Raw genomic sequence first — 22,776 nt, 5'->3', positions numbered from 1 at the left:
AACAAAAACACACACGAGACCTCACACTTTAACACTAACCAGATAATTAAACAAACAAAAAAAATCATTAAACATGAAGAGTGCGCTTTTTTTGTTTACGTATTATGTAGATGTGCTTATTACGTGTCAATTTGCGCATGCGGGACACTTTTGAGTCGTTTTCCGTTCATATTGGAGATCGCATACAAGTCTCATATAATTGGTAATGTGAACGGCCTAACAAAAAAATCGGATTTCACAACAAATCGGATATGGGTCGTTTCAGGTTGCAGTCTGAACGTAGTGTTAGTGATGATCAAAAGACTCACTGATTCATATACACACTGACTGATTCAGTGATTCATATACACACAGACCAATTCACTGATTCACAAACTGCCCCAAATGAGAGAAGAGTAAAGTTTGGTCATGATTAAAAGATTCACTTATTTGTACACTGGCCCAAATGAAAGAGGAACAAATCACAGTCATTTCCAAATGACTCACTGATTCACACACTGACCCAAATCATTCATAATGAATCATTTGTATAAAAAATGGATCTAAATACAGAACCAGGCTGTAACATCACATCCAAGGTAATGGAGTAGCTAGTGAGAGAAAGTACTGATGTTTAGGATAAGTGAGATTTTTGTGAGGAATTTGATCAAATTTTGGGTGCTAATAATAATGCTAATTCGTTTACAATGTGTAAAAATCGTGACTCTTGCACAACCCTTAGAGTGAACAGAATATAAGGGCTATAATTCAGCATGACAGAGCTGATGTACCAGAGCCCCAAGCCTCATGGAGGATGCTTACACACACACACACACACACACACACACACACACACACACACACACACACACACAAGAAAAACCTTAATGCAACACAGCTTTAGCTTTAGTTTCCTCGTAGCTTTGCTAAAAATTACAGACTGAGACACAGAAAACAAATCCTTACTCAATAACAGCAATGAAAAACCCATGTGAGTGCAAATCAGATTCGTTCCAGCATTTCATTCTGCACATCAGTGATGCAGCTGAGATGGAGTTATTTGCTCACATACTCAGGCTCTCTCTCTCTCTCTCTCTCTCTCTCTCTCTCAAAAAAAAAAATAGAGTTGTGCAATGATTGTGCAAAAACCACAGTTTGGTTCGCGGTGCTTGTTCTGAAGTGTACAGAGATGAATAACTGCCCGATCCTGAGCCCCAGCTATGCATTGTTTCTGTTTCTGGGTTGAATTTCAGTAAAATGGATTAAAAACCAGCTACCAGACATAAGACATAAATAAATCAGTTCAACAGGGCGTTTAAAAAGAAAAATATCAAACAAAACAAAAAGGCTACGGCGCTTTTCTTGAGCTGAGCTAGCTAAATTGGTTTGTTTTACAATAGCTATAAACTTACTGCTATATCTAATTTGAGAAAATCAGTCAGAAAATTAGCTTTAAACTTTTATAGTAGCTGCTTTTACCGATATGTATGTGCGCACAAAATGGCCGCCATATTCTCAGAATTTTGAGAAATAAATGCTACACGATGCAATATCATAACATAACCACTAGGGGCAGTATGACAAAAATGTGACGCACTGTGTCACAAATTGCATTGTTAAAGTCTTGATTCTGATTGGTTCAGAAGGTGTCGATTAATTAATTAAATCATTTATATAATCGTAATGGCCTACGCCAACAGTGTAACAGCTTTCACGAGAGACGAGTTTACGCTTTACGGTTTCCTGGGAACATGACAAGCTGCGTTTTTTGTCTTATTATTAATTTCAAGACAGAGAAAGAAAGACATGCTGGTGAAGGAACGACTGTTTATTGCTGCTATAACGTAAGCGAGGACACCTTGTTTTTAGGGCGTGGCATAACATTAAATGGATAAAAGTATGATGTGCTATTCTTTAGTTAATAAAAAAAATACAACTGCTGCAATATAAGAGGAATAAGACACTTATAATATGATTTAACTTCTGGGTGGTTCCAGGAACTCTGCATGAAGACAGGGCTTGGGATTGGTCAGTTATATAAGAGAGGATGTGAAACACTTACGAAGAAAAAAAAACCAAACAAACTGAAGCAGCTGCATAGCGATATGACTAGCGAGTGAGTAACAGTGACTACTTAAACATAATACTTACAACGGAAATGGGTGGAATCAGTGCGCTGTTCAGCTTACAGTAATGATAAGGTTCTTATCGTTCAGGTTTATTGACGTTCTATAAATACGGGGCCCATTTAGAAACAACGTCCTGAAATAAGTGTGCTTTTAGACTAGCTACAAAAAGCTTTATGTCCCGTTATTGATCTTTCCACGCTGCTGTTCTCTGGTCTTGAAAGATCACTATAAGAGCTCACACCGGATTTCATAGCTCGGTATAAATGCCGTATCCCATGACTACGTGATCACACCGTTGTTTGCATTAAGGTTTGCGTGTCTCTGATGATAATGATAACTCGTGATTAGTGTCAGTTTTGTACATATACAGTACTGCGCAAAGGTCTTAGGCACATACAAAGACCAAAAACAGCTTAAAAATAATGAAATTAAATGTTTCAACATTAAAAAATACTATAAACAGTAACCAGTAAGCCATAATAAATGAAATAAAGTCAATATTTGGTGTGAGACGACCCTTTGCTATGAAAAAAAAAAAAATATATATATATATATCCGTCTCAGATCCAGTGAGTGCAGTTTTATGCGGAAATGATCTGTAGGTTTTACTGAGCATCTTACAGAACCAACCACAGTTCTTCTGGACACTTTGACTGTCACACTCGCGTCTTCATTTTGCACCAAAATTTTGCCAGCAGCCTTCATTATGTTTTCTTTTTTAAATCCGAAAAGTGCTCTCTTATGGAATATGCTGCTCAGACATTTACAAACATTGTTGTTTTCCTGTAGCGTTTAATTTTGTGCTGGAAAAAACAAACAAACAAACAAACAAAAAAGAACGTTTGGAACTCTAAAACGTTTTAGTAATGTTTTGACTCGGTAATGTAGAAGTCATAAAATAGAAATCAATAAAGTTTGTGTGAAAAAAAATAAGGGGGCTAAGACTTTTGGACAGTACTGTGTGTATATATATGTATGTATGTATGTATGTATGTATGTATGTATGTATGTATGTGATGTCCAGGCTTCAGACTGGTAAGACGTTGCCATGTTGGAGAATGCACCACACATTATTCTGCAAGCACTAGCTCTACAAAACTATTTACAACACACACGTAGTTTTGTCTTTATATCACAGTCTATTGCATAATGGTGATAATCTTTAGTTTATAAATATTATAAATGTACACAGTCAGACATTTCATCGTGTCCGTCTCAGAATCTCAGAAACCAGGGGTAGAAAAGAATCCACCTGCAGACCTACTCCATCTTTACAAACGATAAACTGGAGAAAAGGATAAAATAATGAAAAAAATGAACAAAAAACAAAAAACAGCAACTTTTATTCTCTTTGATTCCGTAACACTGCCTCGGTCTTAACACTACACTTCAGTTACTGGACTGTTGTATTGCAGAGGAGAAACTCCGAGCCGCTTTTTGCTTTAACCCGCCGTTTCCTCCCCGTAACCACCGCCACCGCCCTCCTGACACAGATCCGTATTGATGAATGCGCTCTTTTTGGTCTGGTTTTTTTTGGTGAGTGCCAGTATTACTTTTGCGTGTAGGTTTTCCACAGTGATGCCAAAAAAGCTGCTGAATGACGGACTTGTATTTGGACATCGCCTTGAAAAAAAAAATCCAAAAAACCCCAAAACAACTTACCAGATATCCCGTTTCATTCCAGTTACCAAAAAGAAAACAAACAAACAATAAAAACAAACATGAAGGGAAAAAAAAGCTTCAACTCCCCGACATGTCCATCATATATACATATCAATATCAGAAAGGAAGACTTGCATTTATACTAGTGTTTTCCTGCCTTTTTTCTCATACAGGCAGTGCCAAATATTCTAGATTTACACGTATATATTTGTATAATATACATTCTTACGTTGAAGGGGAAAGGTTTCTAAAATAGAATATAATACAAGGGCAAGTCTGTACAGGATCTACGAGGTTGGTTGGAGGAAGAAACAAAAATACTCATCTCTTTTTCCGCATCTTCATAAAAATGAAGCGAATCATTTAAAAAAAAAAATCAATCAATCAATAAATAAATGAAGAAGAACAGCGAAAAGAAAAATCATAAATTCGACGCAAATCGCATCTTGTCTTGTTCAGTCTCGGTGCCGCTGTTTAAGACGGCCGACTCTCTCCTGGATCCCATCGGATCTCTGTGCTGGATTGTAGAGGGCGCCGCTCGCACTGGTGGTAGCGCGCCTGATGACATTTGTCGGAAAAGTGCCACCCTCGGAGGGACCGTGGTGCGAATGGCGCCCTGCTGTGGGGCAGAACCAGGTGCTTGTGGGGAGGGGCTTGCTGCAGGCTGGATAGATGCCAAGGACTCTCCAGAGGATGGATGTTGCCTAATGGCTAGCGAGGTTTCATGAGGCAGAGAGGGCTGAGAGGCCGAAAGATGGCGCACGTCTCTGCTAAGACTACTCTGAACCTCGTTTCTTTGCGGGGACGCCTGCTGTGGCTGCGGCGACTGCTGCTGCTGCTGCTGTGTCGTTACGGCCGACAGCTGGGGCACGAGGGAGAGCTGTGAAGCCGTGGGTGATCCATACTGGAAGGTTCGCCCTGCTGTGAACGAGCAGGGAGACAGGACGCCTCCGGGCGTCGGCTGCTGCTGTAAGGGTGTGGCTGGGTTGACTGGTGATGAGAAGGCGACACTCCCAGCTAAACGAGCTGCAGGGATGATTGATGCTGAGGTGCTGTAGGTCATGGGGGTCATAGGGGTAATGGGTGAGGATTGCAGTTGCTGCTGGAACTGGCTGTTAGCGAATGGAGGCTGAGCTGGAGAGTTAATGATGGAGTTTCCGGATATGGGCGTCGAATTCGCACCTGTGACCGACTGCTTCCTCTCCACCATCATCACCATCTCCCGGTCCTGTCGGATAATCTGCTTCAGAAGCTCGTTCTCCTGTGTATTGAACACACCGGCATTCAAGTCCTTCTGGAACTTCTGAAGCAGGAGGGAGTTCTTCTTCCCTGGAAAGAACAAAATGTTAGCTAGCTACGATGAACAGCATGCAGAACATGAAACATTACAAAACAGTGAAGATGTAATGGAGACATGGGGACAACATCAAGGGAAGACTGGTAACTAGGAAAAATACAATGCTAAATGAAATTCGACGTGCCTAAAAACACCAGACGTAACTACGATAAACCCAAGGAAGATCTTTGTTCTAATACGATCACATACACAACAACACAACACACACGTTAGCATTATCTATCGACTTGTTCATGAGAAGACACGGCGCAACGGCAAAATGTTGTTGGAGGTACACTTCATTTCTTCCTTTGTTGCTTAATTAACCAATTAGACTGGCTTTATTTCAATCACAGAAGGAATGATTCTGACATTTAGTGTCTAGTGCATTGGCTAAACTGTCCACAGAGATCCAAGAGTGGCCATTTTAAGTCCATTAAAGCCTGAGATCATTTGAAGTCCGTGACATGCGGCCATTAACTGAAGATTAGATCTCGACTGCAATAAGGACAAACAACACACCAAACATTTCAATCAAGCCTTTAGGTATGTAACTCAAAACCCCGACAATGTCGGAATGCTAAACGCCTCCCATAATCATAGGAATGACTTTTAAACATAACTCCTCCAAGTAAAGATAATCACAGATTCTGTCAAGGGTGGAATTACATTTACACTCTGTCGGGATGCAGAACCTTCTTCAGAAACCAGGCACTCGAAAAAGCAGTTTTGGTGACGAGCATCGATCAGATACTGTGTGTAAGGAGGTGTGAGGTGGAGAGAATACGATTGGTTGTATAGAGTTTTTTTTATATTTGTGTCACGGTGTATGGTTGATGGTTTGAGGATTTGATTTTATTGCACATAACTAGCTCTGTCTTTGTCTTATGGATTTATTTCTTGGTGAAACCTTCCAGAAATCATCAATTTTCTCGCCAGGTTTAAACATATCCAATTTCCACCCACTATCTGTGAGATGAAAGCTGCCAACTCCAGCAGGGTGAAGGCTGAGACATCTTTCTAAACTACTGTTCATCTCATGTCGTAGCTGAATGTTCTTGGATGAAGACACCAATTATCCTATTCTATAGACATTCTGGATACAAACTAACTTTGGTGTCCTTCCCATACAGACATCAGGCACAGTTACACTTGCTTGGACCCTTGGCCACAAATGGCTGTGGTATCGTCAGGACTTTTTCGACTTTTGTCCTTTTCATAAACATAGAAAAGTAGCAGTCATCAAAAAGATACCTGGGTCTTCTAATTTTGACCTGAAAGATGAACAAATATTCTTCCCATCCATAAATTTGGGGCAATCATGCATGCGTGGACCCCTGACCACAAATGGCTCTGGTACTGACGGGTTTCTGACTGACCAGTGCTTATCCCAGCTATCACAGTCTGTTTGTCTTGAGTCTTCTACATCTTCATACTTTTAGTCCTAGGTATGACTTTAAACTGCAACTGGTGGTGAGGCTCAGGTCCGGGAGGACTTGAGTATTGGGGAAAGTGGAGTCACCCCTTAATCCCAGGCCCGCTCTGACCTGGAGTGGTAGCACCTGCCTGGGTTCCAGCTATGGGTTAAATAGTACATCACCAATAAGGCGCTTGCAGCAGGGCGCTTTTTGGTGCAATGCAGCAGACGAACCCAACAGGGTCAATGGTGCACCACCAGATGACATGCGGAAAAGCCACTCAAATGACCAAGGGATGGCATCACTCAGCAAGTCAGTTGTCACTGCGGGGCGACTTCCACACCCGTCAGGTATGTGGTACTTTTGTACACCACTTGGCATCAGGCCTGGAGGTCCAGAGAGACAACATGATGGGGACACGACATCGTTTGTCTTTCCTTACTGTGCAAGGCGCTTCGTTAGGAGAGGAGAATAGTATGCAAGAGCTCACGAGGCCAGACATTCCATGGCAGCTCTACCGGGCTGTCCGTGCTGCCGCTGTGGGCGACTCTGTCGCTCTGGTGTGGGCCTCACAGCCCATCTGCATTTCTGTGCAGTCATCTGTGTAGGCTAACGAAGCAGTCATCATCGCTAGCAATGGACAGCCGACAACGATGACGACGACAACATCATCTTCATACTGTAATGATTTATAACCCCATGATCTGGTGTCACCCAGAAGAGAATGAGTTCTACTTTGAGTCAAGGTTTCTTTTCTTCTTTTCTTATGACTTCTCAGGGAGTTTTTCCTTGCCACTCTTATCTCTAGCTTGTTCATTAGGGATCTAAATCTGCATCCAGATTTCTGTAAAGCTGCTCTGTGACAATATCTACTGATAAAAATGCTTGGACTCCTGATCACCAATAGCTCTGGTATTGTTGGGATTGACATAAAAATTCTCCTGAAGGTTTTATGAACTTAAGAGGCCTTTGGGTGAAAGACGGACCATGCCACAAATTCCATGCTGCTCTTTGAGTATCATTGCTTCTCACTTTGAGTTGCAGAGTAACAACTGGATTCTCCCATGTGCGTTTATGGATAATTCAGATCCTTTGTTCTGCTTCTTGGTGCATCGGATCAGTTTTTTTTTATCCACCATGCCGATGAGAGGCAAAATGCATTCTAGCAGGCCATTACACAGCCAATTACTGTGTCCTGGTCAGCAGTGTTAACTGGCTTGTATCTCCCCAGTGAAACTGAGTGCTTTCTGATGGCCTGGTTGATGTATGTACCGTAAGTCTAAAAGCAGCAGCAGTGACTGGGCTCCATTTCTTTAGATTTGACCTCTCATGTTTTTCGTTTTGCAGAATGGCTTGCAGCCAAGCAGCACTCTTCAATCAGGAGAACTGAAGGCGTAAAAGCCATTAACAATCAATCTCTCGGCTACAGCCTTGAATGCGGAGGTAGCGACCTTTCTCGCAGCTTTCACCATTCAGCTTGTCCGCCTGCAGGAATCTTCTCATACATCTCTCTCCTTCACCATTTCCATTTAAACATCTGCAGCTAGAACTAATCTTCTGTATGGACCAATTCTTCAGGCACAGATAAAACCCGGTTTTGAGATAAATTACATTGTGGGTTGGGCTTCGTTCATGAAAGGAACAAAAACAACATTTACATTCTTGTGCAATCACGCCAGGGTTAATCTGGGTCCTGAAAACTGGACCGCACAGGCATAGATGGTGAAAAATGCTCTGTGCGAGGGCCTTCGCTGAGGAGCAGAAATGAGGAATGTGATTGGAAAATGAATTTGCTGTCGTGTTCCAGCATGTTATAAGAGCTCAGGCTCTGGAGAGAGATTTTTCTTACAGTTTCTCTGTATCTTCTGAAGATCGGAGGTAATATGGAGGGTAGATTATAGTTAGATGTACAATATTGTGCAAAAGTCTTTCTTTACACATACAAATCTTTGAGAAAATAAATGTAATGCAGAAGAAATCTAAAATATCTAAGAAAATATCTAAAATTTGCACCGATTTATATTTTTGCATCGCTTCTCTAGCAACAGCGCATTCACAGCAGCTTGTATAGAGGAAGGTCACTTAATTAATTTCAGACTAACGATAAAAATGTGCTGTTATTTAACAGAACTTCTAATCCTTGATATGGATGTTTATGTAAAATTTATGCAAGGAGTCTCTAGTGTCAGAGGTAAAGCGGTACCTTTTTCTTTTTCTGACTTTTTATGATATCTTCATGATGGAGGAGTTTACGCTTCTTTGCAGTTTCTCGGTAACATGATAACATGAGAGGCTGGTGATATCATTTATATTTTGTGTACAGGTGCTACAAAACAGAAAACAGGAACTAACCAGTTACACAACATTAAACATAACTATAAACAGATAAAAAGTATGTCATACTTTAATTAATAAAAAAAATCTAAAGCGAGACGGCCTTTCGATTTCATAAAATCGGTGAAATTTAGTTCCGTCTGAAATGTGGTGATTGTGATATCTGTTTATTTCTGTAATATCTCACAAAATATCAAGCCATTCTGTGGCTGGGAAGTTATTTAATTTGAGGGGATTAAAGCAAATAATGTGCATGAAATCGCTTGCTTTGCGCAGTCAAGTAGACAGAGGAAGTCCGTGTGCGCATGCGCAGGTTTACCTTCTTCTTCTTCTTTTGGGTTTTACAGCAGCTGGCATCCACAGTGTTGCATTACTGCCATCTACAGGTTTCCCTTTGAGCGTGCACTGACAGTTCCATCATTCTGTCGCTAAACGAACAGCTGATCACACCGAGGTGCTCGCTGAGCGCCCATATTTATTAGTTTGGTCCTGCGTTTCCTTTCCTTCGTATATAACATAACGTCTTTTCTTCTCACTTTCTTTCCGTTACTGTAGTCGCTCTTTCACGTTTCATTCGCACACTCACGTCCTCCATTTTTCTCTCCTGTTTCAAATTTGTATCCCACAATGCCTTGTGCGAACAGGGAAAACCCACCATGTGACACATGATGTAGTATCTTAAATTGGGTCATGGTGAAGCAGGAAAAAATAGCGGAGAATTTAGGGCCATGTGGCTCAAAATTCATTAATTGTCCTATTTAAAAAAAAAAAAAACTAATAAAACTGGAAGTCTGTGATTCAAATTCAGTAGCTTTCGGTCATTAAACAAAAATGACTGGGTGTCGGGAAAATTCTTTATGACTTACACTTGAAAAATCTGAAAGGCAGTACAGCTTTAATCATGAGGAAATTCTTGCAGTACAAGAGGAATAAAACACTTCAGGACGTGCTGTTAGTGGAAAATAAATGTTGGCATGGTAACAGTAACTACATAGCATCCTTATAAACACTTTTAATTACTATATATCAGTTGTTGCTTATTTCCCAAAAACAGCATGCCCCGTCATCATATATTGACAATTTATTTATAATTTATAATGTCATTTATATATTTTATTTTTGTTAATATATATTCACATACATTATATTTTATATTATGAATTATGAGATATAATTTATTATATTAATATTTTTAAAGTTTTAAATTGATGTGTGTTGGTTTTATTTGCTTTATTTAATTTTATTGGATCTGGGGTTGTATTATTCATCAGCACGTCTCTGCTTTTCTGTTTCTTCTTTATTAGTTTATATCTTATTACCCTGTTGCCAATAGGCAGGATGTGTGTGTCCCGGAAGTGCTTTCCTGATTGATAAATTAAAAAATAAATAAATAAATAACAAAAGGAAGAAAGAGCTTATGAAAGCAGGAGCCGATGATTAATCTGATTAATCTGGTGCTGCTGTTTGACAGCAAGCGAAGTTCGCCGTCTCACTGCTGTACGGACAAAGAACTGTGTTTTCCAGAGACACAACACAAAATCCATGTTGCCGTGTTTCCTGAGTGCACATCAAACCAAATTAAAGTGAAGCCGTTGCTCCTCGTATCTTTCGTATTGTCCATTTTGATGGAGCAGATGAACACGTGTCAATATGAAGGGAAATGGATTTGCACCAGATTCTGACGGGGACGTATACTCGGCGTGACAGGAATTAACGTGAGCCGGTTCTAGAGGATGACGGGACGTCCCTGGGGGACACCGGAGCAGGTTCGGGAAGCTAGACATGTCCTTGCATATCCAAACACACACAATGTCACTGTCGGTTCTTTATATTTGCCGTTAGTGGCAGGATAAACACGACTCGCTGAACTTTGGTAGGTGGTGCTCAGGTTGATATTTGCTGAAGGGAAAGACTGGCAATTGATTTCACAGTGAGACGGCTATTGTATTTATTTTTTATTTATCTTGAAAAGGCAGTGACCACGATAAAGGCTTCAGCATACTGAATGCGAGGGATCTGTGAAGATGAAACTACCTTCATGAGCTTACAAGCTTGCACACTGTCTGCAATTCTGTATCGGCCGTGTGGCATGCGAGAGCTCCAGTGCTGTAGGTGGCGCTGCTAAAATTTCACGACAATTTCCATATCTACAGGAAGAAGATTTCTGCTCCGAAAAGTCAACTATCTTGAAACGAATGAGCTTGAACATGTGGTTCATCCATTTCCTGCGCAGTCATGCCCTATTATTTGTGGAAGTCAGACATGAAGGCGTTTTGGGTCCCCCCCCCACATCAAACACTTTTTATTTTTTTTACCTCCAACCTGGAATCCAAAGTGCTGGTAGGAAATAAGAAATCTAGTTTCTGAGCAAATATGTGGATATTTATGACACATTATACAACATATCTAAGATATTTTACTGGACATAACAAATAAAATAAGTTTTAGTGTGATCTGACTGCAGTGAGAAAGTGAATTGACTCTGAATCGACTCCACTACAGGAAGTGAATCAAACATGGCGTGTTTTCTGGGTTTCTGTAAATGTGAGCTGCTGAACTGAGTCAAAAGACTGAGCTGTAGCTCTGAAAAAATGTTCTGAAAATCTGGACTATAAAAAAGGAAATAAGCATTTGATGCAATTTATATACAGTGGTGCTTGAAAGTTTGTGAACCCTTTAGAATTTTTTATATTTCTGCATAAATATGACCTAAAACATCATCAGATTTTCACACAAGTCCTAAAAGTAGATAAAGAGAACCCAGTTAAACAAATGAGACAAAAATATTATACTTGGTCATTTATTTATTTATTGAGGAAAATGATCCAATATTACATATCTGTGAGTGGCAAAAGTATGTGAACCTCTAGGATTAGCAGTTAATTTGAAGGTGAAATTAGAGTCAAGTGTTTTCAATCAATGGGATGACAATCAGGTGTGAGTGGGCACCCTGTTTTATTTAAAGAACAGGGATCTATCAAAGTCTGATCTTCACAACACATGTTTGTGGAAGTGTATCATGGCATGAACAAAGGAGATTTCTGAGGACCTCAGAAAAAGCGTTGTTGATGCTCATCAGGCTGGAAAAGGTTACAAAACCATCTCGAAAGAGTTTGGACTCCACCAATCCACAGTCAGACAGATTGTGTACAAATGGAGGAAATTCAAGACCAACAAAGATCACTCCAAGAGCAAGGCGTGTAATAGTCGTCAAGGTCACAAAGGACCCCAGGGTAACTTCTAAGCAACTGAAGGCCTCTCTCACATTGGCTAATGTTAATGGTCGTGAGTCCACTATCAGGAGAACACCGAACAACAATGGTGTGCATGGCAGGGTTGCAAGGAGAAAGCCACTGCTCTCCAAAAAGAACATTGCTGCTCGTCTGCAGTTTGCTAAAGATCACGTGGACAAGCCAGAAGGCTATTGGAAAAATGTTTTGTGGACGGATGAGACCAAAATAGAAATTTTTGGCTTAAATCAGAAGCGTTATGTTTGGAGAAAGGAAAACACTGCATTCCAGCATAAGAACCTTATCCCTTCTGTGAAACATGGTGGTGGTAGTATCATGGTTTGGGCCTGTTTTGCTGCATCTGGGCCAGGACGGCTTGCCATCATTGATGGAACAATGAATTCTGAATTATACCAGCAAATTCTAAAGGAAAATGTCAGGACATCTGTCCATGAACTGAATCTCAAGAGAAGGTGGGTCATGCAGCAAGACAACGACCCTAAGCACACAAGTTGTTCTACCAAAGAATGGTTAAAGAAGAATAAAGTTAATGTTTTGGAATGGCCAAGTCAAAGTCCTGACCTTAATCCAATGGAAATGTTGTGGAAGGAGCTGAAGCGAGCAGTTCATGTGAGGAAACCCACCAACATCCCAGAGTTGAAGCTGTTCTGTATGGAGGAACGGGCTAAAATTCCTCCAAGCCGGTGTGCAGGACTGATCAACAGTTACCGCAAACATTTAGTTGCAGTTATTGCTGCACAAGGGGGTCACACCAGATACTGAAAGCAAAGGTTCACATACTTTTGCCACTCACAGATATGTAATATTGGATCATTTTCCTCAATAAATAAATAAATGACCAAGTATAATAGTTTTGTCTCATTTGTTTAACTGGGTTCTCTTTATCTACTTTTAGGACTTGTGTGAAAATCTGATGATGTTTTAGGTCATATTTATGCAGAAATATAGAAAATTCTAAAGGGAGTTAAATGAGGATTTAAACAGAAACATGTTATTGATGTGGAACATGAGCGGGTGTGTGATATGAGTCCGGGAGAATCTGATTTCCTGTAGCATGTAGCATTTTATCCAGTTTAGCTTCTGCTGACTTTTTCAGTTCCTGCACTTGCTGCATATAAGAAGAATTCGGTCAGGTTTACGAGAGAACTCGATGTTTTCATGCATTACAGACCACAGACATAAACGCAGAATCATGATTTCTGGTTTGTGTGTGTGTGTGTGTGTGTGTGTGTGTGTGTGTGTGTTTTGCTCTCTGAATCAGGTGTGTTAAATTAAGATTTCAAAGTTATAAACAAAGATAGTCAGTCTGAGTGAGAAACCCCCCCCCCCCCCCCCCCCCAATACGGATCCTGGTGTCTACGACGGCGTATTAAAGCCACTGTAAGTTAAAAAATACGGAGTTTGAGGGAGGGCTAATATCTGATTTCTGAGATTAAAGTTGGAAATTTACAAAAAAAAAAAATCTCCAGATTGCTTCACTTTGCAAGATCAGATCAACATCATCGCAACAGAGATGCCGCGACCGAGCCGAGAGCTACAGAAAACAGTCTTTCCTCCTTGATTGCGCAATATAATATATTATTATACATCCAGGACACTTTTTCCATGGAATAAAAACGTGTTTTATTCCCTTCTAGCGGGTTTCATTCATTTGGTTTGACAGCATGCAATATTGCTAGCATATCGCTTATCCTACATGTATTATGTCACTCTACCCAATGGAGAATGAGCGTTGAATAAGGTTTACAATATTGCACGGTTGTCAAGACAATATGACATCACACATCAGAGACATAAAACTTCCACGCTAGCGAGCGACTGGGACAATTTGTAAACAAACAAACATGGCCACCAGGTTTGCTTCATTAAATACGGAAAATTTTGAGAGAATTTTGAAAGCGAAAGACGTGTTGAACACCCGAAAGGAATGTGTATGGATAATAATAATAATAATAATAATAATAATAATATTGTCTGGCTTTTTTTCGTGGTCTATCAGATATATTCCATTCAGCTGCTCGTCTTCGACTCGTTCAGTATCATGCTCACTGAATGGAATACAGTCCCTGACAAAAGTCTTGTCGCTTGGGTACAAGTTGACCTTAAGTGCCCCTCAAATATATGTCTAATCAATTTTTTTTTTTTACAAGAAATGGCTAATTTCAATCCCAACAGCTTTTGAAATAATGTTTTGGTGCCAATCAAAACTGCTGAAAAGCATTCTCATGTTCACAGCTTGGTAAAGCCCACTGAGTCAGTTTTTGCAAAGACAAAAGTCTTGTCGCCTTGTCATATGATGCACCCAACCCTAGATTACAACCTCAGCTGTGATCAATAATTGATCAATCAATTAGTGGGCGTGTATAAAAAGAACCCCAGCACACCAGACCTTCACATCAACTGCAACTTGACCTCTGACAGCATGCCTAAGATTCACCCTGAGACCAAAGCATTGATTATCAAGAGGCTGAAGACCAGATCCACTGCTGAGGTGGCTGACACCTTCAATGTGTCTCAGCGTCAAGTACAAAGAATAAGAAAAAGATCTGAAGAGACTGGAGATGTTTTTGACAAGCCCAGGTCCGGCAGACCCTGCAAGACAACTGCTTGGGAGGACCGTTTGTTGGCTTGAAAATCCAAGGCCAGCCCCTTTTCCACTGCAGCAGAGCTCCACCAGGCCTGGTCACCTCAAGTCCCCGTGTCAACCAGAACAGTTTGTAGAATTCTGTCTCGAAATGGCCTCCATGGTAGAATCAGTGCCCAGAAACCAGCACTAAACAAAAGGCAATTAAGAAAACGTGTCGCATTTGCCAAGGCCCACAGCCTGCTAAAAGGATGGACGCTGGAAAAGTGGCAGAAGGTGGATTTGTCAGATGAATCTTTGGTTGAATTACATCACAGCCGCCGCAAATATTGCAGGAGACCTACTAGAGCCCGCATGAATCCGAGATTCACCCAGAAAACAGTTAAGTTTGGTGGCGGAAAAATCATGGTCTGGGGTTACATCCAGTATGGGGGTGTGCGAGAGATTTGCAGGGTGGAAGGCAATATCATCTCATCTCATTATCTCTAGCCGCTTTATCCTTCTACAGGGTCGCAGGCAAGCTGGAGCCTATCCCAGCTGACTACGGGTGAAAGGCGGGGTACACCCTGGACAAGTCGCCAGGTCATCACAGGGCTGACACATAGACACAGACAACCATTCACACTCACACCTACGGTCAATTTAGAGTCACCAGTTAACCTAACCTGCATGTCTTTGGACTGTGGGGGAAACCGGAGCACCCGGAGGAAACCCACGCGGACACGGGGAGAACATGCAAACCCCACACAGAAAGGCCCTCGCCAGCCACGGGGCTCGAACCCAGGACCTTCTTGCTGTGAGGCGACAGCGCTAACCACTACACCACCATGCCGCCCGAGGCAATATCAATAGCCTAAAATATCAAGAAGTATTAGCTACCTCTTACATTCCCAGCCATAAAAGGGGTCAAATTTTGCAGCAGGATGGTGCTCCATCGCATACTTCCATCTCTACATCAAAGTTCCTCAAGGCAAAGAAGATCAAGGTACTCCAGGACTGGCCAGCCCAGTCACCAGACATGAACATCATTGAGCATGTCTGGGGGAGAATGAAAGAGGAAGCATGGAAGACGAAACCAAAGAATCTTGAACTCTGGGAGGCGTGTAAGACTGCTTTCTTTGCTATTCCTGATGACTTCTTCAATAAATTGTATGAATCATTGTCGAACCGCATGGATGCAGTCCTTCAAGCTCATGGAAGTCATACAAGATGTTAAATATGGATCTCACAGCACCACTACTTAATTCACTGATGTTATGCAACATATTTTTGTATTTGAAGTAATATTTGTTCAATTTTCACATTACTCTCTGTAGGCGACAAAACTTTTGTTTTGCCAAAATCTGACCTTTCTGTGTTCATTAAATGATCAATCTTTCTTCAGTGAAGCAAATTTATTTTAAACATAATTTGGGAGGGTTTTAGCTTTCATATGAGCCATTTCTAAAACCAATGGATTAATTAAAAGTCAGGTTATAAGCTGTTGTTTCTACAAAATGGATAAGTGACAAGACTCTTGTCAGGGACTGTATATCTGATAGACTACAAAAAAAAAAAGCCAGACAATATTATTTAAATAAAGTGCTAAGAGATTTTCAACTACATTTCCCAGAATGCACTGCAGCCAGGACGCACGTGATTGTTGCACTTCCTATAAAACACAGAGCTTTGTTTATCTGTGTCCTGTTTTTTTTTTGTTTTTGTCTTAGCTATTTATAAATGTATAATTATTGCGTAAAACCAGTTTCCTGTTACTTTCAGCGTGTGAATTTTCCTCATCTGCCCAAATCTCTGTTAGTTTCATACATTTGAGCCGAGAGTTACAGGAAACGCAGCCTTTCCTCCTCAATCACGCAATGTAAAAGAATAAATAAAGTGCTAAATTATTTTCAGCTACATTTCCCAGAATGCACTGCAGCCAGGAAACTGAGAACCATGTGGGGTTTTTTTTTCTTTTTAAATTTCTGACTTTTTAATCTCAGAATTTCTAACGGGTTTTTTTTTCCCTCACAAATTTATGACTTTATAATCTTTGAGAATATCCAGGGTTTTTTTTTTTGTTGGTTTTTTTTCTTCTCGTGAATGTATGACTTTAATCTTGGAAATCCTTTTTTTTTTCCTCAGAATATTACCCCCTCCCATTTTTTTAAGCTACAACGGCCCTAATATGCCGTCATACTGTAGGTGTTATGGATATCATATAGTTTTACTCGTAAAAATGCTAACCATGAGCCTGGTGTACGGTACTTTCCTGCTTGAACAAACAGACGACATGAAACGACAACGCCGTGGACATGTTCCATGATAAATGATGGCAATCAAAGCAAAGCAGAGAGCAAACGGGGCTCTGAGAAAATATTGAGCGGAGGCTCGACATCATCTCAATACAAATCGAGTGACCTGATAAAACTTTAACAGAGATGTAAATCTGGTGTCTTTACAGAAAACTTCACCATACCAACGATGACATGCTCGAGTTATTTGTTTGTTACTTTGCTGCTATTAGTTTTGGTTTTAATTTTTCATTATTCATTTTTTAAATAATTATAACTGTTAATTACACTCAGCGGCCACTTTAATAAGAACTTGTTGATTCTAAGATCCCTGTTCTTGGCTGCAGGAGTGGAACCCAATGTGTTCTTCTTTCTCCTGTTGCATGCTGAGATGCTTTTCTGCTCACCACGGTTGTAAAGAGTGATTATATGAGTTACCATATCCTTCCTGGCCAAAAAAAAAAAAAATCTCGAACCACCTTGAATCTGTCCATTTTCCTCTGACCCTCCCTTATCAACAAGGCGTTTGTTTTTTCCACCCGCAGAACTGTCGCTCACTCACTCACTGACTTGATGTTTTTTGTTTTCCGCACCATTCTGTGTAAACTCTAGAGACTGTTGTGTGTGAAAACCCCAGGAGGAGATCAGCAGTTTCTGAAATACTCAAACCAAAAATACTCATCTGGCTCAAACCAACATCCATACCACAGTGACAGAAAGAAAGTCACACTTCACTGTGAGATCACAATGTTTCCCGTTCTGATGTTTGAACATTGTGAACATTAACTGAAGCTCTTGATTTGTATCTGCGTGATTTGATGCATCGAGGGATCGGCTGATTAGAGAACTGCAACAAACAGAACAGCAGATCGGTCTAGGGGTGTTCCTAATAAAGTGGCAAGTGAGTATGAAGTCTGTTTAAAGATTGTAGGATCCTTGAAAACAAACGAAAGTCCTGAAATTGTTCCTTATTCTCAATCAATCGACTCCAAAGCTTCATCGTCTGTTTGTTGTTCTCTCTCTCTCTCTCTCTCTCTCTCTCTCAGGGCTCATTGCTGATGATTAGTTTCATGCCTCGAGCTCTTGCTCATTCCCATGACCCACTTGCTAAAGTTTTTGTCTGTCGGCTTTACATTAAACTTTGTGAGCCGTGTTCGTTCCAGCGTCTCATTAAGCTCGAGCACTTAACCAGGTCTCTATACTTCTACAAACCGAGCAGTAAATAATAATAATAATAATAATAATAATAATAATAAAGCCAATGATGCGTTGTACAAAATGATGGTGAGTAAATGATCCCTGATTTTTTTTTTTTTTTGCATGTTCACGTTGATGTTGTAAAATGTTGCCGTGACAAACAAAACGCAGCATGAGGATGAAGATGGAAACCAGAGAGAAAGAGCATCATGCTGATTGTTGCACGCATAAATTATTTCTTAACTAAAGCTTTCACAGCATTAGGTGAAATTATTAGTCAAAATATTGCAGTAAGCATGCACTGACTGTGTATTTACATCCTGTATCCAGTATTGGTGTGATCCTACTGATCGATCAGACAAAGGTCAAGTCAAAACGGTTGTTTTTTCTGCTTTCTGTCCAAGTTATTTGGGATAAAGATATAAAAATGAATATCAGGTGTTATTCTGTCCACATTCACTGGATATGAGCAATCGTGCTCTGATTGGCTACTCTACTACGAGGATATCAGCTCATATACCGTGAGTAGAGAAAAACAAAATGGCGGAGCGTGTTGCTGAACCAACTGAGGACGAAATAAAAACTCGACCCGAAAACAAAACCCCGAAAAATACAAAACAAGCAACAAAATATGGAATGAAAGTATTTGATGGAAAGTACGTAACTTTAAAAAAAAAATTCAATAATTATTATTATCGCATTTTTCACAAATTGCTCCTGTCATTTTGCCGGTTTGTTTACATTCTAAGCGGAAATGATTTTGTTGGGTGTTTTGTATAAAGTTCTTATTTATCAAATTTGCAAAAAAAATTTAAAAATGCTCCGTTTCTGAAAATCCAGTGAATGTGGAGAGAATAAAACAGTTATTATAGTTCTCAGCTCATGTACGACTCGATTTTGTGACATAACTGTTAAATGTGATCTTTTATTTTTGGGTGTTTCTGAGCTTTGGAATGACGACTGTTCATCTCAGGTTTCTCTGATTATGATCCTGGCCATGTGTACAGACAATAAAGTGTCAGATCGAACACTTTCCATTCACAAATAACGTTAATGGTAAAGAAATGTCTGTTTAATGTTTTTTTTTTTTCCCTCAGACGCATTTTAATAATAATAATAATAATAATAATAATAATCTTTATTTCTGCAGGGGACACACTTCAGTGTAGCTGCTCTCCCAGGCGCCCCGATACAAAACACAATACAAAATTATAATGCATAGAATAATTATAATTATTTACAATATAAAGTACGATATCAAACATACAATAGTGACTCTGTTAAAATCCATGCACTAGTACTGTAGGTATAGGTGGCTAAATTATATGTACTAGTAGATATAAGGAACTAATTAATTTTTAAATTTATAAATTTATATTATTTAGACGTCTCCTGAACGCTTTAATTGAGTTTAAACTCCTTGGGCAGCAGATCGACAGCGAGAAGGAGTGAAAATATCCACCCTGTCGATGTTAGACACCCAATTTGTGAAAGAGTTTTACTGTAAATGTACTATTATGATTATTATTTTTTATTTTTTAAAATCTATCTATCTATCTATCTATCTATCTATCTATCTATCTATCTATCTATCTATCTATCTCTGTTTATTCGAGAAAAATAAAAAAACACCTAAAAAAAAATCCCCCATCCAGCTGAATTTTCGCGGCTGCTCTTCCCAACTGCACAGCTGCTAATCCCAGGCAGGTTTCCGTTGCAGTTTTGTCCAGAATAGAAGCAATAATAAAAAAAAAAAATAAAAAAAAAAGCTGAGAAAGCTAATTGTGAATGGTCTGCGTTTCCACTGAATGATTCTAAGGCTGGGTTTTCTCCTCTCACAGTCGTCTTTCTGATTAAACAAGGCGACGGATCTCTAAACCCTGAGATAAGTGCTGGCATGATGAGTTCAGTTGCAGCCAATGCACTCGGTTTAAATTCTAAAAACGTGTTTCTGTTTAAATTTTGTGAAATATTGTCGAATCGTCTGAAAAACCACCTCATGCGAGAGTGTATAAACGTTTTTGTGATATTTGAGAATTTTTTTTTTTAATTCACGTGTTTGTTACTGTTCACAATTTCAGCTTGCGCGTTTAGCAGGTTAACGGAAACCTGCTTATTGTTATGCCTTCACTTTCATGTAATTTCCTGAAATGTGAAGTGGTAGTAACGCTCATTTTCCAGTTTTATTTCTCCTGTTTCATCAGTTCTGGATGATTAAATCACTGATCAAGACGTTTTGTTAACAGTAAATTAAAATCATGGAAAAATCAAGATCGGATAAGTCTACTGCGTCGGATCCTGCTTGGCTTCCATCCATGATTTTTTTTTTTTTTTTAAACACATTCTGCAAATTCTGAATATGCCCCAAATGTTCTCCAGAATAAAAAAGAGAATTTTTAATTTTTATCTTTAACTGAATGAAGTTTTGATTCAGAAAAAAAGAACGCTTTTGACTTGACTGGATCTAGACTCCGCCTCTAAACAAGCAGGGTTTATGAACCATCAAGAACCATCTGAAGAACCAACTTCTTCAGTAACATGCATTTACCCCAAACAGAGAAACCCCACTCTGACATCGTGAGTGTGCAACAGTTTCAGGTTCTACGCGACTGTATTGTATTGTAAATCTTTCCCATGATGCGTTTAGTTTGTGGAGCTTTTTTTTTTAAAGATGTGGGATTGTATCGAGGAGTTACCTGCTGCCTAATCTTCGGCCAGGACACTCTTGAAAACGAGATGAGCTCATCTCAAGAGGAACTCCTGGTTGAATAATTTTTAGATAAAGATACACACATTGTGATCAATCGTGAAACATGGCATTCTGGTCAGTGCATGGTTAACTTTTGGCTTTTATATCAATTTTCTCTTGCGGAGGATGAAACAAGCATGTGCAGTCCAAAAAATAATAATAATAATAAAAGGAAAAGAAAAATAAATAAAAGCACAAGGAGCACAGATCATGACCCGGTCTGCAGTTTTTAGGTTTTTTTTTTTTTCTTTGTATGAAACAAACCTCCCCCCCTTTTGTAAATGTTGTTTTTGGTTAGACTTATCCAAATCAAAGCAAGATGCAAAGCATCATGGTTGTGTTTGCGCTGGGCCGAGCGTGTTGTGTCCGACTAAAGGGGAAAGGAACGTATTTCTGGCTGATGCAGGAATTAAATCAGAAATTCCATCAGCAACATGAGACATCACATCATCTCCGGGATTAGTGTTTTAGATTTGACTGGCCTGATCACATCAGTGCTTATCTGCTATTGATTGCTTTGGACTCGGACGTCACGATGATGCAAAAGCAAGCCAGTGTGAACATGCCTGAGTTTCCAAACATACAGAAAAAAAGAAAAATAAAGAAAGACAAACAATAGTTGTCGTGCTTTGGGAAAAACTTGATTAAAAATACCTTCAGAGACAAAAATAACACGTTGGACCAACAGCTTCTTTCACTCAAGTGGCCGTATTCAGAGTTGCATTCCACCTCTGACACATAATTTTTTTAATTTGACAAAATTATATTTCACGCACACGTTACAATCTCATGATCTAAACGAAGCATCTCGTGGCTTTATTAAGTCGTGTAGCTCTCAGTGTCCAGCGTGAAATAATAAAGTGCAGAATAATAGCCTGTGCTGGATCAAGTGCTATTTTAAAAGCCTCTGAATAATATTTTTGTTCGATTAAACCAAATGTTGCAGTGATCAACGTGATTGAGTAATTACACCGAGGACGATTCATGCAGCAAAAATTCAGGTAATGTATTAATATCCTTTAGACTCCTGTTAGTTTTATTTCAGCGTTCTGCATATTCTTCTAATTCATACATCATCATAATAGGTTTTTATTTCTTTTTGTTTTTAAGTTGTCCGTTGCAATGCTGTTTCGCTCTTCAGTCTGCGTTTTCTATCCTTGATTTTTTCAGGGTTTAGAGCAGAGCGCTTGTGTTTCAAAGCGGTGGTCTGGACGCTGCTGAAAAACCTCAACGCTGCTTCTTAAGAAAGGATTCAGAGGCGTGAAATACACGGCTCATTTTAATCACTTGAACGTAGAGCTCAGAAAATTGGCTCATGCTGCCTTCGGGTCCGATCTGATTGGAAATATGGTAATTATGACACGAGCACACTTAATTGGCACCACAATGTTGGGGCTCATAAACGCCCTGATTTTCCAAGTTGTGGGCGTGTCAAAAATGTAAGTGAAGTAAACGGTAAGATTTAAGCTGTAATTATGCATGTTGACTGTTCAGGTCTTTGTTTTCTTTCAGTATGATGAACTAAAATTCTCATCATTGAAGCCACAAAAAATGGGCGGCGCAGTGGTTTGCACTCACTCGCCTCACAACAAGAAGGTTCTGGGTTTGAACCTCACAGCCGATGGGGGTCTTTCTGTGTGGAGTGTTGCATGTTCTACCTGTGTCTGAGTGGGCTTCCTCCACTGAGCTCAATATAAACTCTGGAGAGCTCACAGGCTCGTCAGAGTGAAGCTGTCTGGCCGCCATCTTACCACTCGCATCGCGTGGATTTGGTTTATGTGTTAAAGCGTCATATCTGATCAAATTTGCCCCAAGAAAAGTATCTCCTGACTTTTTTCTTTTCATTATTCTTATCTTCTCAACT

General features: G+C 39.8%; 1 protein-coding gene across 1 annotated transcript in view; it reads right to left on the bottom strand.

Moving 5' to 3' along the window:
* Nucleotides 1–4,191: 4,191 nt before the first annotated feature.
* The window catches only part of LOC132894847 (potassium/sodium hyperpolarization-activated cyclic nucleotide-gated channel 1), a 235,409-nt gene continuing 216,824 nt past the window's right edge, over nucleotides 4,192–22,776 (bottom strand). The window contains exon 8 of the mRNA XM_060934963.1: nucleotides 4,192–5,099. Coding sequence (XP_060790946.1) covers nucleotides 4,192–5,099 — 908 coding nt within the window. The remainder of the gene's footprint in view (nucleotides 5,100–22,776) is intronic.

This window comes from Neoarius graeffei, chromosome 12 (genome assembly GCF_027579695.1).
Source record: "Neoarius graeffei isolate fNeoGra1 chromosome 12, fNeoGra1.pri, whole genome shotgun sequence".
Taxonomy (NCBI): Eukaryota; Metazoa; Chordata; class Actinopteri; order Siluriformes; family Ariidae; genus Neoarius; species Neoarius graeffei.
The sequence above is the reverse complement of the archived record's forward strand: the minus strand, read 5'-3'. Positions and strand labels throughout refer to the sequence as shown.